General features: G+C 39.5%; 1 protein-coding gene across 1 annotated transcript in view; it reads left to right on the top strand.

The window, feature by feature from the left end:
* The first annotated feature begins 2210 nt into the window (after positions 1-2210).
* The window catches only part of GPR176 (G protein-coupled receptor 176), a 35566-nt gene continuing 21389 nt past the window's right edge, over positions 2211-16387 (top strand). Inside the window, exon 1 of the mRNA XM_063439574.1 lies at positions 2211-2895. Coding sequence (XP_063295644.1) covers positions 2700-2895 — 196 coding nt within the window. The 5' untranslated portion in view covers positions 2211-2699. The remainder of the gene's footprint in view (positions 2896-16387) is intronic.

Here is a 16387-nt window from a genome sequence, read left to right on the forward strand (position 1 = left end):
GGCACGCGTGCCATAGGTTCGCCATCACTGCTCTAGAGGCTGTCCGGAAGACAGCCACTAGAGGTTGGATTAACCCTGCAATTCTCTAAAACTGCCATGTTTACAGCTGCAGGGTTAAAAACCTGGGAGACCTGGCACCCAGACAACTTCATTGAGCTGAAGTGGTCTTGTTGACTATAGTGGTCCTTTAAATAGCTCATTAGATTTTTACTGAACTTACAGAGGCAGATATTAATCTAGAGAAATTTAAGGTTATCATATAACAAAAGGAGAGCCCTCACCCAGTATGGTACAATCTGCTCGGCATCTTCCAAAATCTTTGCATGAATGTACAGAGATGCTCAGGGCTTCAGTCAGTAACTGACAGCTGATATCAATGGAGCGAGGGCTTACCAGTTACTTATGCTAGTTATGTCTTTATTTGCCTTTTCGACTGTTGTACACAGAAAAAGCAGTACCTACAGTGTACAAATAATTTGTGAGTGCACTGACATTTATTTAGAGCATATCCAAATGCAGTTTATTTAAAAAAATAAAATAAAATATTAATTTAAAAAAATGTTGGTGAACTGTTTGCATTACCAGTCCTAATGAAATCTCAATATTAATGACCCCGAAGATCAGCAAAATCCCTATTGCAATTCTAAATAAGCAGAACATGTTCTAATGCTATCAATGTGACTTTACACCTATTTACAACCTAAAACTACTTAAAATGCAAAGAAGGAGGTTAGAATCATACAAAGTTGTGATGTGTATGTAGAAACACATATCCAGTGCATATAGAATCCTATAAATATGTATAATAAAGTTCATGCTAAAACTACATGTGTTACGAAACAGGCCATCTGTCACGTGGCCACTGGGTTACTAAAACTATGGGGTTTTCCATTCATCATGTGCGTAACTCCTGGAGTGTCAACATTTGTCTTTATTTTGCTGTTGATTCCCTGATGCAATATTTAGCCAAGAGAATTTAGATTTCACTCAAGAAAAATGAAAAAAAAAAAAAAAGAATCTTGGGAATCTGTGCCCAAATGATCCCAGTAGGAGAATTTGCACAGAAGATCATGTCAAGATCCTTTGTAATGTATAAAGACCCCAGTAAACCTGAACAAGCCTGTGTCTAACTGTCTTCCAAGTTAATACTTGTACACAGGTGGGGCAAAAGCATGTGATTCAGCAAACCATTGTGAGTGGCACAAGTCATGACAGAAGATGTAAGAGGTTCGCAGTTTCACCCCATGGTATAGTCCTCCTACCAAGTCTGTATTAATGTGAAATGTTAGTGTTGCTATATTTGTTCAACCATTAACAACCAGACGGAGAGAGGACCTTTGGGATTTTACTTGAAATACTAACAGGATTATTCCCTAAACTCGGAATTGTTCTGAATTGACCATCAAATTTAAACCGAAAACAGTCACGTTATGGACAGTTGGACACTGTCAGGTTGTAGAACAGTTGTAAGCAGAACTTATTTTGTGGATAAACCTGTTTAGGGGTTGGCAACCTTAGCCACTCTGGATGCTTTGCCAGCATTATGGCTGTAAGGGCAATATGGAAGATGTAATTCACAGCATCTATAGTATGGAACGTCACCTACCCCAGAACAAGGTACTTACCCCTCAAACACTTTCTAGGAAAAGATTATCTTCATTCTCAAGGAGGAGTCTTCCATAAAGAGCGCAGCTGCAAGGAGGCCAACTACAAAGTTCTAAATAAAGGAACCTTAGAGAACTGTTTTTTTTCTCAAGATCTATAATTCTCTCATCTTCTAATTTCTGTGCCCCCTTTTCTCTTCAGTTTATGCTTGTTTATGCCATAAACATACTAATTTTAAGAAAGATCATTTGGGAGGGGGAGGGCCCTACATGGCTGGATTGATGATTCCAAACATTAACATGTCACTAAATTACTACTAAGTTAATGTATGTTTAATTTATTACAAGTAGATTGCACAGTAACATCGTGTGTGTGTTTCTACTGCTTTATTATCATTATATTATTTGGCATGGACTGACTGTCAAACCTCCTTTTATGTTATATTGATTGTCAGTGCATTTTGGGATTGGATTCTCTTTATTTTAAGGATCTTTGTGTTCTGATTGAATCCCCAGTAGAAAACCCCCTGTTTGCAGTCTCTGTATCTCTGTTCATGCAATGAGCCTGTGTGCATTTTTAGAGCAATCTCCCCTCTCCTGCTCTGACAGAGGGAGGATTCGTTGTATCACTGTGCTTCCATGATTCTATAGCATCACCCTGGGTGACTGCTTCCTTTAGTCTTTCTATGTTTCTATCCTTATCGGCTAGAAGGTGATCATAAAGGCAGCTGGGACCCTCTTGCCCTGGACTCTCTCTGGAAGGACCAAGAAGAGTGATGAGATTCAGGGCGAGCTGTTTGAGCCCCCCTCCTCTTTCCCAGGCGCTTGACACGATTTGGAGGAGATGCTTGCTGGGGGCGAGAGGCAGAGAGGAGGATGTGTTGTCTTCTACATGCCCTGGTCACAGCCAGAGGAGGACCGGCTGAAGGACACCCGTGAGAAGATGCACAGCCCCAGGACATGGCTTGCCATCATCACCTTGAGGTGGGCTCACACAACCAGGCACAGCACCGAGCTGACTGAGGGCTCCAAAGCCATCAATCCAGCACAGCCCATGGCCCAGCAGCAGATGCAATAAGAGGGAAAGGATTCACCATGGGGGATAACGGCAGCTGGAGTTTCAGGAACCGGAGCGACCTTAGCTTCTATCAGTCGGCGACCAGGTCTCTAGAGATCAGGAATGTGTCCCTTTCACACGTCATGTGGGGCAACCGGAGTGCATCTGATGGGCTCAGCTATAGGCATTTCACCATCAGCGTCCAAGTTGTCATTTTTATCGGGTCTTTGCTGGGTGAGTCCACATCTCAGGAGCTTCTAAAATATTCAGTAGTACTGCTAGTTGTAGTAGCAATATTATTATTGCTACAAGTGATTGTGAGTGACAGGTGGAAAGAGAACAAAGATTCCACCTGGACAAATGGTTACATCACACTCTAATACTGGTTACTATGTATCTGACCATGTGCTCTCTCTACACCTCATCCCCAGTCCATGTGCAGTGCTGCTTTTACAGGTCTCCTAAGTGTTATTTGCCTACTCATATATATGTAATATAGCCTCTGTTTACTATATACATGTATAACAACACTGTATGCACCAGATAACTAAAGATATGGCCAACCTCATTGTGTGTGTGGGTATACTTTCCTTATAGTTATTGGCTTTTTCTAAATATCATATGTTGTTAAGTTGGTATACTTGGTTAAGCTTTGCTGATGTTCACATCATTGTTTGGACCGTGGGAAATATTGGGGTTAATATTTTTATTTTATGTTTATTTTTGGACTCAGTGAATTCATTATGTATGTTAATGTGGTGGAGAGACCATTAACCCCTCAAGGACCAAACTTCTGGAATAAAAGGGAATCATGACATGTCACACATGTCATGTGTCCTTAAGGGGTTAAAGCTTTTTTGGTCTGATTGCTTCCAGTTACTAGACTCCCAAAAAGGATTTATAACTCAAGTTATTTATTGGTAAAAATCATTGTATCCCCTTGTCCAGTTGATATTGGCTTGTATAATCAAGCATTAATGCCATTCGTCTATGTCTGTTATGTACATCTAGATCAATTATTGATTATGTTCAGTACCAAATCATTAATATTTATTCATCTTCTGAGTAGTTTCTATATACCATATACCAGCAATGCTGTAAATTGTAGTGTAGCTTACACCACCCGCCATAACTCTGCTGCTATCAATCAGGTGCACATTTAAAAAAAGGACAATACCCTTCACGTATCCACTATAGAGCTATGACTCTCCGATGACTTTTATTCCTACTAGTGCGACTGTATACTTTGTAATCCTCCTCTCCTTTAATGACTTTATATGCATTATACAGATTTCTGAATTTCCAATAACCACTCTGTGCTAGTACAAGTGACCCCTTTCAAAGTATTATTCTTTGGATTCAATATGCTGCCGCACAATTTTCAATTCTGACCTATTTCTCTAACCGTAGGTTTTCCACTATTCTCATTAAACTTTCATGATACCGCTCCAGTAATTAAAGTCAAGAACATACCAGTAATAAAAGGCATGAGTTATTTTAATTACATCATCCCACAAGATATAGGACACAAGACGATAAAGTTTATTTAATCAGGATGTTTTGAAGAATAGGATTAATTTACATTTTTTAATGAGATATCTAGAAGCATGCTAGGTTATAATGGAAAATGTTCAATCCAAGGTTGAACTGTTGAATGGAAGTTCCCCAGCTAATGCAGGACTGCAATTCACATGTTTTGTTTCCAGCCATAAGGTTGGCAGAGCATAGTGGCATTTGTAGTTTTGCAACAGCGTGGAATAGTGTCCTGACCATGCCTGGCAAGGCACTTTACAGGTCATTGATAAGACATCAGGTAGAGTGAAGCTCTCACAGTTTTTTTCAAATTCTTAGACATTTAGAGGCAGCATGGATTTGATGAATTTTCACAAATTTGAGCACTTGAAACAAATACCTTTTACAGCAGCGTTAACTCATCTAAGTAGCGCAGTGTCATTTGAAATTGCTGTGCTAATTGTGCGACACCTGGACCATCGAGTTGTCTCATGTCCCTGCTATTTTCTAACTGTAAAAAGATGAATCCAACAATAAGAACGTAATCTGGTATAGTGAATCCCTCATTTAAAATGAGCTGATTGAAACAGAAAATTGGTCTGTAAATAAAAATAAAGTAAGAACAACCAACAACAAGTTGGATATAGTTATATGCGGCTATATGTCCCTTCCTCGTCATCTTTGATCCATTCCTTTCTTATGTTGCTTGTCTCTCAACCAGTTCTAGTTCAAATTGTGTTTTTACGAATTGGCCTCCATATTTGTTCTTAATATTAAAGTAAAAACGTTTCATTGTTCACAGAAGAGTTTTTTTTTTAAATAAATTCTGATCAGATGCATCCATAACGCTTTTAAGTACATAACAACTTGCATTGGCTTTCAATCGTCTGCCACTGATGTGATATCTCTTGAGAGTTTGGAATCTTCAAATATTCCTAGACCCTTCCCTATTCTGAATAATATCCCACTTTACATAATCATTCAGTTAGAATGTTTATTTCTCTTCCTAAATGCATTAATTTATTTTTTCATAGGCCGAAATACATCTCCAGCTTAAAGTATCACTCGAAGTACGTGAGAAATGTCCACAAGTGTTCGACTTTAACCCCTTAAGGACACATGACATGTGTGACATGTCATGATTCCCTTTTATTCCAGAAGTTTGGTCCTTAAGGGGTTAATAGTAAAAAAATTACACAGGATTAATCTTTAAATTTGGAATTGATGAAAATATGACATTTAAATTTTTTGTTCTAAATAGCCAATTTGTACCAGAGGCGTACCTAGGTAACTTGGCACATGGGGCGGAAATGTATATTGGCACCCGCTCAACCTGTAGATTTTGTTTTTATGTCTCTCTGAAATGTCCCAAAATTATTTTGTTAGGGAAATTACAACACTACTGATTTGGACAAATTCTCCAAGTTAGCTTTGTTTTCAATTCAACTATTTTGGTGGACATTTTATAATCACGTTGAATTGACTTTATGTTCCCAACAATTCACACTTTCGTAACCTTCCAAAAACCTGCAGCAGCTCGCTCTTCCTTCAGCTGCTGAACCCCCCCCCCCCCCCACCCCCCAACAATTGTATTGGCATGTCCTGCCATGAACACATTCAAATAAGATTAGTTTATACATTCGGAAAGCATTTCAATCTATTTCCCATACATATCAATGTGAGAGCACTGATTGGTTAAAGTATATCAACCACCTTGTGGTATTTTAAAGTGAATGAAATGATGATGCCAAAAATTACTCCAATAACTGCTCTTTACAACAATGGTGTATAGCAGGACATCTCTGAAAAATAATGTGTTGAGACTAATAAAGGAAAGGCAACACCATTGGAAAACCATGATAGTCAGCTTTGGACAGAGAGAAAAATGCAGTGGACGTGATAACAAAATCTAAATTATTTAGCATACCTACCGTAAGTTTACTACAATCAACATAGAATGTTTTAGATTCATATCCCCAGTGTGGTACTACTAGGTAGGTATATCTGATAGAGTACCAACTGGGTGTATATGTCACAAGGAATTATCCTAACATGCAGAGTCTAGGATAACAATAACAGACTGGATAGAATAGACGTACTACCTGTCCTTACAGTGGCCGAGCTTAATGTACAAAAGAGAGGTAGTGGAGTCAGATACAAGTCTAGGTCAGGATAACAAAGACTGCATTACCAAAAACATAGTCAGAGACATGTAAACAGTATATGAAAAGTACACTTAAAATAAAGCCACGATCAATACTAGAAATAGAAACATAGAAACATAGAATGTGACGGCAGATAAGAACCATTCGGCCCATCTAGTCTGTCCAATTTTCTAAATACTTTCATTAGTCCCTGGCCTTATCTTATAGTTAGGATAGCCTCATGCCTATCCCACGCATGCCTAAACTCCTTTACTGTGTTAACCTCTACCACTTCAGCTGGAAAGCTATTCCATGCATCCACTACCCTCTCAGTAAAGTAATACTTCCTGATATTATTTTTAAACCTTTGTCCCTCAAATTTAAGACTATGTCCTCTTGTTGTGGTAGTTTTTCTTCTTTTAAATATAGTCTCCTCCTTTACTGTGTTGATTCCCTTTATGTATTTAAATGTTTCTATCATATCCCACCTGTCTCGTCTTTCCTCCTAACAACTTTGGTTATTTCGTTCGGCGCATGCGACCTGTTTGGAAGTTCCAAATCGCAGCGAGGATCAGTAAAATACCATTACAATATATTAGGTCATTTTTTTCAAATATTGTTTTATTGAGTCAGTTTTTATACAACAATTTACAACTTGAGAATAGGTTACAATGATAAATACAATACAGAGTTAATTTATACACATTACATTAAGAGCGGAGGACTGTGCTTACATGCCCCTTACAATCTAACACAAACTATTGATGTAGATATAAAGATGGCGTCCATCTATACAGAGAATAGAAGTATCAGGGGTTGTTACAACGTTTGCATTACATGAGTCATCTTTTACTTCAAGGGATTTATGTAATGCACACTTTTTTCACACTGGCAGGAAATACATACTGAAATTGCTTTGTCCATATGGCACTCTGTTTGAGTGTTATGATCTCTGATCTGTTTATTCAGTATGTCCTATATATACAAGCAGCAATGATCCCTCTCACCTCACATGTTGCTAATATTGGGAATTTACAGCAATTGTAGGATTTCAAATGTGAGGAGCTTTATTTTTTTTTATTTTTTTTATGGTCATATATATTGTTTGTGCTTATTTATTATGCATTATCTATATAATGTCTTAAAAAAACCTCAAAGGGTCTGTTCCAGCCTGGAGTGTCCCCTTTCACTATGAATGTATGTAATTTAATGTACTAAACGTATGGGAAATGTTACAACCATGATTCCGTGTGTTCTAGCTGAGTTTCATAAATCTGTTTTTCATTAATCTTGGTTCACTGCTTAGTGAATAAGCCACAAATGTTCAGGGATTCTGAGACCTACATTTATAGCTGTAGGTTTGACATACCCATACATTTCCATGAAAACAATGTATTACATTTTTTAATTTTAAAGTGGCACTGTCACCATAGGGCTTTTCATATAGATAGAATTGTTCGCTAAAGCTCATGTTAATATTGTAGAAATGTATTTGAAATTCCAAAGCGATCACAAGTTGTAGATGAGACAAAGCAGGGACTACTTGTATGTTCTGCCACCATGTCCTACCATTTCTCATCAGCCATTGGTTGCAACAGCTGATGAGAACATCATTCTAAATGCAGTGTGTTCTAGCTGAGTTTCATAAATCTGTTTTTCATTAATCTTGGTTCACTGCTTAGTGAATAAGCCACAAAGGTTCAGGGATTCTGAGACCTACATTTATAGCTGTAGGTTTGATATACCCATACATTTCCATGAAACAATGTATTACATTTCTTTTATTTTAAAGTGGCACTGTCACCATAGGGCTTTTCATATAGATAGAGGCATGCAAAGAATCATGGGAGTTGTAGGACTACAACATCTGGGGATCTAGCTATTGGGCACCCTTGATATAGATGATACATACTGTAATGGTGATCTCTGTATTGTGGGAATTTATTGACATATAGGGTTTGGGGTGTTCCTTTAATTCTTTGCAAGTATGTCTTGGTACTGCCTGAGATTAGTCAGCGTTACAGTCTCAGGCACCGTCTTTGATTCAGCTTGAAAAAGTGCTGCATTCATTTAGCAGCTGTTGCGATTTGGGGGTGTAATTCCCACTAATCCCAGCAGCCCTTCAGATGTTTGTTTATTACATGGGACAATTGTGCGGCAGCATCACCAGCTGTGCAGTACAGGATTCTAAAACACAGTCTACCAATTAAAGTAATGGGCAGATTGAAAAATGCCGGAATTCACGTGCAGGTAGCGATGTGTTCTGTGAAAGATAAATACGAACATTGCGCATACACAAAGCGATCTGACGTTTCTCACACAAAAATTCAGATGGGTAGTGTTTCTTGCGACCCACAGGATGAAGGTCAGCAGGTGTACACCGTGTTCTCACCAGCCCCCTAACACATTTATTTTTAGTTTTTTATCTTTTAAGCTCCTCTAATAGTTCTAACAAATATGTTTTGAATCTAAATCTAAATTATTTCTGCTTTTAATTTACCATATGTCTAATCCAGCAAAAAGTAAAAAGGAGGGGGGCGGGGCATGACCGCCAAGCTGCTTGGTCGCACAAAGCGTGTGCTTTGCGTGAGAACCCACTATTAAGATATTTTAAAGATATTTATCCCAAATAATCTGCCTACTCCGAAGCTTGAAAGACTAAGTGTACCCCGAGACTCAATTTGTGGGGTTTCCGGGTCATACCGGACGACCTAAACTTGACAATAACGTGCGGCCTACCGGTAGAGGCGGACGAGGGAGAGGCGGCCGATCCCCCTGCAGGCTGCTCAGCTGGAAGGCACCAAAGCGGTCGGAACCCTGTCTCCCCCCCCCAGCCGGTGGGGGTCATCCCAGCACAGTTCTGCAAGTACTACTCCTCAGCTGTGAGTACAACTAACCTGCCTCTGATACAAGCACTCTGCTAAGCCAAGATGGCGGCCTCTGAACCAACTCCTGATACACTCGAGCAACGACTGGATGAACTCTTCAGCAGGTTCTGGCAGAAGCTGCAAAGCAGGGTGGATCAAGACTTGAGCGAACAGCGCAGACACACTAAGCAGAACTTACCTCCCAAGAATCCGCACCCTGAGGCTGACATGAAACAGAGACCGCTGACAGCACCTGTCTCTAAGAAGCCACGAAGGAACAAGGCCTCAGAGAAAGCTACCAACCTACGCCACAAGATGCCCAGCACCCGCTACGACACACCTGGGAGAAGGGCTTGGCGGGGGAAGACCCTGCTGCCGACGCCGTCCTGTCGGAAGAAACTACGCCGACCCACACCTTCCCGAGGCTTGGCTGGCGGAGCGAAAAACATCCAGAGCACTGGGACATGCATGCTGGCTCCTGAGAGGGCCTGGGGCATACGGGAAGGCCAGTATTGGACAACTGAGACACTATCACCTAACTTATCTCAGATAACTAGCATGGGTATCGGATGAAGGGTGGGATGCCAGGGTGGGAGAGATTACAAGGCTAGATAATGTTGTCTCCCTCTATACATAACCGTTTGCTTACTTTAGTCAGACCTATTGTTTTATTGCTTTATTATGTTAATATGATATCTAAGCGACACACTCCTGGAACCCAGTGAGATCATAGCTTACTCCATATTAATTTGAACCCCCCCACGTGTCAGGGAGGCCATTTTGTCTGCAACCACTAACGCAGGTTCAGCTTCCCCATCTCGTAGAGACATGTGGAGTTAGATGATAGAGAGATAGTTTTATGGCATGGCAAGCTTATCTAAATCTCAAAATTTGTGTAACTCCGTAGAACGTCATGAAGGGGTCTTTGCAGAAAGCACTATGTTCATATAGCTAGCAGCATTTGTATGCATGTAGCCAGTGTGCTTTTTGTAATCCTATGTTTTTATCATTTCTTATTGCAACCACTGGGCATGTGTTCAAATGGTCCGTAAATCTAATCTCACACTGACACATATGCTTGCCTAATAATCTACCTGTTTATTATTTTCCTTTTTCAACATTCAACAGTCATGTCTCACCAGCTTGCTTTCAACCCCGTTTTCACATACCCACTCACATGTCTACGTAACTCACTTAGACCACATCTTATGTTTTGCTACACACTCTAGACATGTTTGACTACCCTGTGACCTAGCTACTTAACCTAAAAAATGTGTGCCTTATACTTGTTCATGTATGTATTTTACCAATCTTGTACCTGCTGTTGGGGCATGGCAAGAGCTTGTGTAAACTATTTGCACCACAAAAATAAAGAATTAAAAAAAAAAAAAAAGTAAAAGGGAGGATTGTAGCAAACCTTTGGAGAATGGAAAAACCATGTTGAAGTCTAAACATCGTATTTGTGCCAGCTGTGAGCGGGCTTTTCCTGATGGTCACAAGCGAAAATTATGTAACCCATGCTGAAGAGGAGAAAAATAAATTCAGTTGGTTCAATTCTTTCAGCAGACCATCCTTGATCAGTTCTCAGAGGCTTTGCAGTCGGTTTAACAAAACGTACCATCTATCTCCAATCAGGTGTAAGTGGGCAGAAAGAGAACCGAAGAGGTGGCTTCATCTAGTTTAGAGGATTCTTCCTCTGTATCATTCATTTTGTCAGGAAGAAAACATTAATAAGCTCAGAAGGGAGATGGCTCTGTTGATGGACGACCACGAAGAAGCTTCAAAGGCTAAGAAGTCTAATGCTCTTCCTTTTCAATCAGTTTTCAAGAAAGCTATCCTAAGAGAATAGCTCCCTCTTAGAGCTCCCTGTAAGAATTTTTTTTTTGAATAAACAATTTAAGAAATGATTTGCCGTAAATGAAGAGAAAAAATTGGAAGAACTCCCAAAAGTGCGTGTTCCGGTAGCACAGTCGGACAAAAAGACCACTCTCCCTATAGGAAATATGGCTGGTTTAGAGGATTCCACTTAAAAAAAAAAGTAGGAACTTTATTATGTAGAGCCTTGATCACTTTGGCAGTCAAGACGAAGGCCTTGAATCAGCTGTTTCAGTGGTGAAAGCTCAAAGAATGTAGAAAAATTGCTATTAGGTTAATGCTAAACTTTTAAAAAATATCAGAATGGCAGCAGAATTTGTTTCTGAACCTTTGACAGAAGCCTTGAAATTATTAGCTAGCGATATGGTTTGTCCACAGTAGCCAAAGGGCGGTGTGGTTGACAAATTGGACTACTGATGCTTCTTCAAACTATATATTATGTTACTTACCCATTGAGCAAGGGAAGCTCTTTGGGTCACAGTTATGCCTCGTTTCCACTGAGCGGATCGGTTCGGGTTGGTACAGTTTGGAAGGTTTAGAATGGACCAGCCCATTCTGGTGAGCGTTTCCACTGCAAGTCAGACCTTCAGGGCCATGCGGGGTTTAGAAAAAATGCTCTTCCTGTCCACCAATCAATGGATTGTATAGTAGATCCGCCCTAACCGAACCGTTCCATTTTCTATGGCCCTACATCTGAAGCAGAACCCTGAATGGATTGGTACGGTTCGCTTGTATGGACCACTTTCATAATGGAAACACCCAAAATAGCGAACCGTACCGAACTGAACCGAACCGATCCGCTCAGTGGAAACGAGGCATAAGAGGACCTTACCAAACAAATAACTAACAGAAATAAAGCCCTTGTTCAAGAAAAGAGGAAATATAAATGGAAACGCAGGTTTCCTTTAAATGAATTTCCATCTCACAGGGAAAGTTTCAAGAGATCTAATTTTCGTCAAAACCACGACAATATGTGGATACATGATGAGGCAAGCCTAAATTATTGCCAAAAAAAGAGAAAATTCTAATGCTATCCCAGTAGGTGGGAGAATGTTTTTCCAAGGCACAAATCAACATCAGACAGTCGAGTCCTATCAGTTATAAAAAATAAAAAAAAGGCTATTCCACACAATCTGATCCTTCAGAAAATATAATCATTTCAAACATGCATTAGGAAATGAATACAGACCCATTCTCAACCTGAAATGTAAAAACCAGCTTGTAACAAAAAAAAAAATTCAATATAGAGACAATTTACTCTGCTCTTAAATCTTTCAGGAGAACATTTATATGGCTTCATTAGACCACCAAGATGCATATCTCCATATTCTAATCACAGCAACAGTTTTCTGAGATTCTGCTTCCAAAACCAGGGGAAACTAGTACATTTCCAATTCAGGGCTCCCGGTGGTCTTCACCGCACAACTTAGGCAACATAGGATTTATGCAATATAGTATGTTGACGAATGGCTATTGAAAGCCAACACAAAACAGAAAGTACTGCAGGACATACACGGTTGGGTAATAAATTGGAACAAATCAGAATCATGTCTAACAAGCAACATTGCATTTCTAGGGCTTATCACAAATTGAGTCAGCATGGTTTTTCAAGGTTTTTCTTCCAATGGAAAAAAACAGGAAAAAACAAAACATTTTTAAAGAACTACTTTGGCTTTTTACAAAAAAAGACACAGACAGTGAGGTATCTGGGTAACCTAACCATTTCTCTTCTTCTAACTGTCAAATGGGCAAACTCGCAGGTTAGAATCCTGCAACAAAACATTTTTTCAAAATGGAACCACGGCCATCTCTCTTTTTAATCTGACCATTACTTTAATTCGTAGAAAATGTTTTAAAATCCTGTACTGCAGAGATGGTGATGTCGCTGTGCAATTATGACTTTAAGACCTCGAAAAAGACTATCACTAACATGGTGGTTGAAGACTGCCTTCCTGAGACATGGCCTTTCTTTCAGAGAGAAATTGGATGGCTCTCATCAGTCTGAAAAATTATTTGCAAGGCAGATTATATCCAGATATGTTCACACAATATGACTGTAAAAGCCTGTTTAAACAAACAAGACGGTACAGTGTCATCGGCTCTATCCCGTCTATGTATAACGATCATGGAATGAACAGAAAGTGACCTCTTTGCAATTTTGGCAGTTCATGTAAGAGATTCTACAAATATCTTAGCAGACTCCCTTAGCAGGAACCATTTGAAAATAATGGATTGATCTCGTTGCCCCACACCTTCAGTCAAATAACAAAGAGATTTGGGACTCCAACAGTAGACATCCTGACACCTGTAGAGAACAGAAAGCTTTAAGTATTTGCTTCGATCAAAAAAGTAAATTACTCAGAATTTCGAGATAATCTTTCAATCCAGTGGAATTTAAACGCACAATCTTTTCCACTCTGTGTCTAAAGGTAGAATACTCCAATCATTGCAATTATTCTTTTCTGGCCTCACAGAGTCTATTTCTCAGATCTCATGGGAATATCAAAATAAATCTACTGGGTTCAAGAAAGGTCTCAAACCCACATCCCCAAAAGTTTAAATTTCAGCAATCAGGTTTTATTAATTCCAGAATATTTTAGCAGATCCTCTTGTTCTTAGATCTGTGAAGTCAATTTCCAATATCATGCCTCTGTGTGATCTGAATGTAGTACTTACTCTCTTGCATGATCCTTCTTTTGAACCAGTCCTGTCACTTGAGGTCATTGCAACGAACCCTAAAGTGGTAGTTAGTGGTTCATATGATTTGAGCCGAACGGACGAGAGTCAGAGTGAGTATAGCTCGCCGTTCGGTTCTTTATTCGTCAGTTAAATCCCAAAGACACGAAATCCTCTAGTGCAGTTCTCCCAAATATCAATCAGGTACCCAAACACCAGCCGAAATATGATGAAGGGTGTAACAAGAATGGTGTTTATTGAGACCACACGGGCTTTTATGGAGGTCCCCCTGCAAGAGGACCTCCCACAGTACACAAGCAAAATAACCAATCACATTGTACAGTTACAATAAAACACTCCCTCTCTCTGCCTGGGAGATAATAAGATAAGCTAAGGGATAACCCAATTATCTCCAGGCAAAGGGAACACATTTTCCCCAAAACTCAGAACACCCCTTTAACTCTAAGGTATCCCCAAAAATGACATATCCCCTGATACCCCTGATCTGGGAGACCAACATATTCAAATTTCACCCAGATCGGTTCAGGGGTTTTTAAAGTCTTAGTTCACCGACCGCACACAAGGCTCCTGCCCAAACTAGTTCCACAAATTCAGTGTGTGTGGTCGGTCAATTTCGAAAATGTCAAATGAACAAAATAATCCACGAACAAAGCCTTCTGGCTCATAGGAGTGATTGTATCCCTTGTTCGTGGGAACCAAACTACCGAACAGCGCTCTCCTAGCTGTTTGGCAACAAAAGGAAACAGGCGTTCGTATACTTTCAGTGGTGTTCGGGAAGTTGAGTGTTCGATTTTAGTTCCAGACACTCGACAACCAAGTCCTGCTGCCTCCTTTCGTGAAAACAAGATGGCCACCATTTTCTCTGCCACGTGGCATTCGGCTATACGAGAGAGCACTCAATTGACGGTTCCCCTTTGAAGTTAATGAGCCAGGAGGGTGGTCGGTGTTCGGTAGTTTTAATCTACCCAACCAATAATGCTTCAAATAGACGAATGAAGGGAAAATAAACGAATAACCAGAGAAAACCTGGAAATCCCTGCTGGTTTTCTCACAGTCACCTTTCTAACTTGGGAGACTATCTTCTTAGTAGCCATCTCCACAGTCAAAAGACTCAGAGAAATATAATCTCTCTATAGCAATGGCTCAGAGAAATGTAAGCTCTTTCTAGCAAAGGCTTTAGAGAAAAGTAAGCGCTTTCTAAAAAAGCAAGAACAGAGAGCATTTCTTGTAATGAGTAAAACTATGTTCATTGTCCATGTTCCGGTTTTTGTATAAAACTTTTATCAGGACCCAATAAAAGTTTTATACAAAAACTAAACATTTGAATGCTGGATTTAGAACTGGGCACTTTGTCTGTTACAGTCCTTGAGTGCCAGTTTACCTGGATACTTTATATATATATATATATATATATATATATATATATATATATGACACCGGTCATATAGTTTTTGTCACTTTGTTTAGCATGTATTCAATCATTGGTTTGATCATGCAACGGACTTGCTTTACAGAAGATGCTTGCGGTGGGCAAGGGCCAGTAAATTGAGAACACTGCATCACTATTATTCTAAAATTTTCTTATATACTCATGGAAATAGCTTAACTATTTTAAATAAAGAAAAATCATTATAGACGAGTTTCTGAAAAGAACATTTATTATTCTTTCATTCTATTAGATATAAGAATATAGGATTATTCTCTTTTGCATTAGCGGCCTTAATTCCATTGTGAGTTAATGTCCCCCCACCCGCCTCCCACACTTTTCACGAATGACGTTCGCAGCATAATGCCTGGTTTGAGTTCCAATCTTGAACATCTTCCAGGAGACAGCGATTATTTCATTAGAATAATGGGTTAGATTCATTTCATTTTCTTGCAGTGGAACTTATCTTACAAGAGTCACCACTTTAAATCTCTCAGAATGTTAGAATGTAGAGGCTTTTTTTTTTTTTTTTTCGTCTTGTCTTTATGGATCCTTGACAATGGCCCGAAGCAGGAAGCCAACAAGATGTAACAAAACTGAATGGTGGTCACACATAACAAATGTTGTTTTTACAGCTCTCCCCATACAACTCATTATTTTTACAGATATAAACACTCAAAGCACAATAACCACTATAGCTTACATGGTACTTTGTTGGCTCTGATCTACACTGTCCACTATCCACCTGTGTAAAAGCAAGAAACACAAAAAGACGCTAGGCAAAATATTAAAAGTTAAACTTCTTTATTTGATATTAAAATCTTTAGATTTCCAAAACTCTGTAGCACTGGTTCATAAGCACCTCACGCATGTCTACAGTTTCCATACTGTTACGTATTTTGTCAAGACTGAATGAGCAGCACACAGCATGTTTGGCGTACAAAGCAAAGGAACTGCACTCATGTTTTTTCCTGGATACCATCAGAGGACTTGATAAAGGCCAATGTAGGCCAAAACGTTGTCACCCTCTACTTTCTGTTTCCATTAGAAGTCTGCACTTTAAAGGAACTATCATTCAGCATGGTCTAACATAGGGAAAATATCACTCCCCTTACTCATTTAACAACAATTGACGGCAGAGTCTATGTGTGCCCTAGATATTGTACCTCTGCCATCCCTCCATGATGGATGGATGGTAGGTTGGT

This window comes from Pelobates fuscus, chromosome 13 (assembly GCF_036172605.1).
Source record: "Pelobates fuscus isolate aPelFus1 chromosome 13, aPelFus1.pri, whole genome shotgun sequence".
NCBI classification, from domain to species: domain Eukaryota; kingdom Metazoa; phylum Chordata; class Amphibia; order Anura; family Pelobatidae; genus Pelobates; species Pelobates fuscus.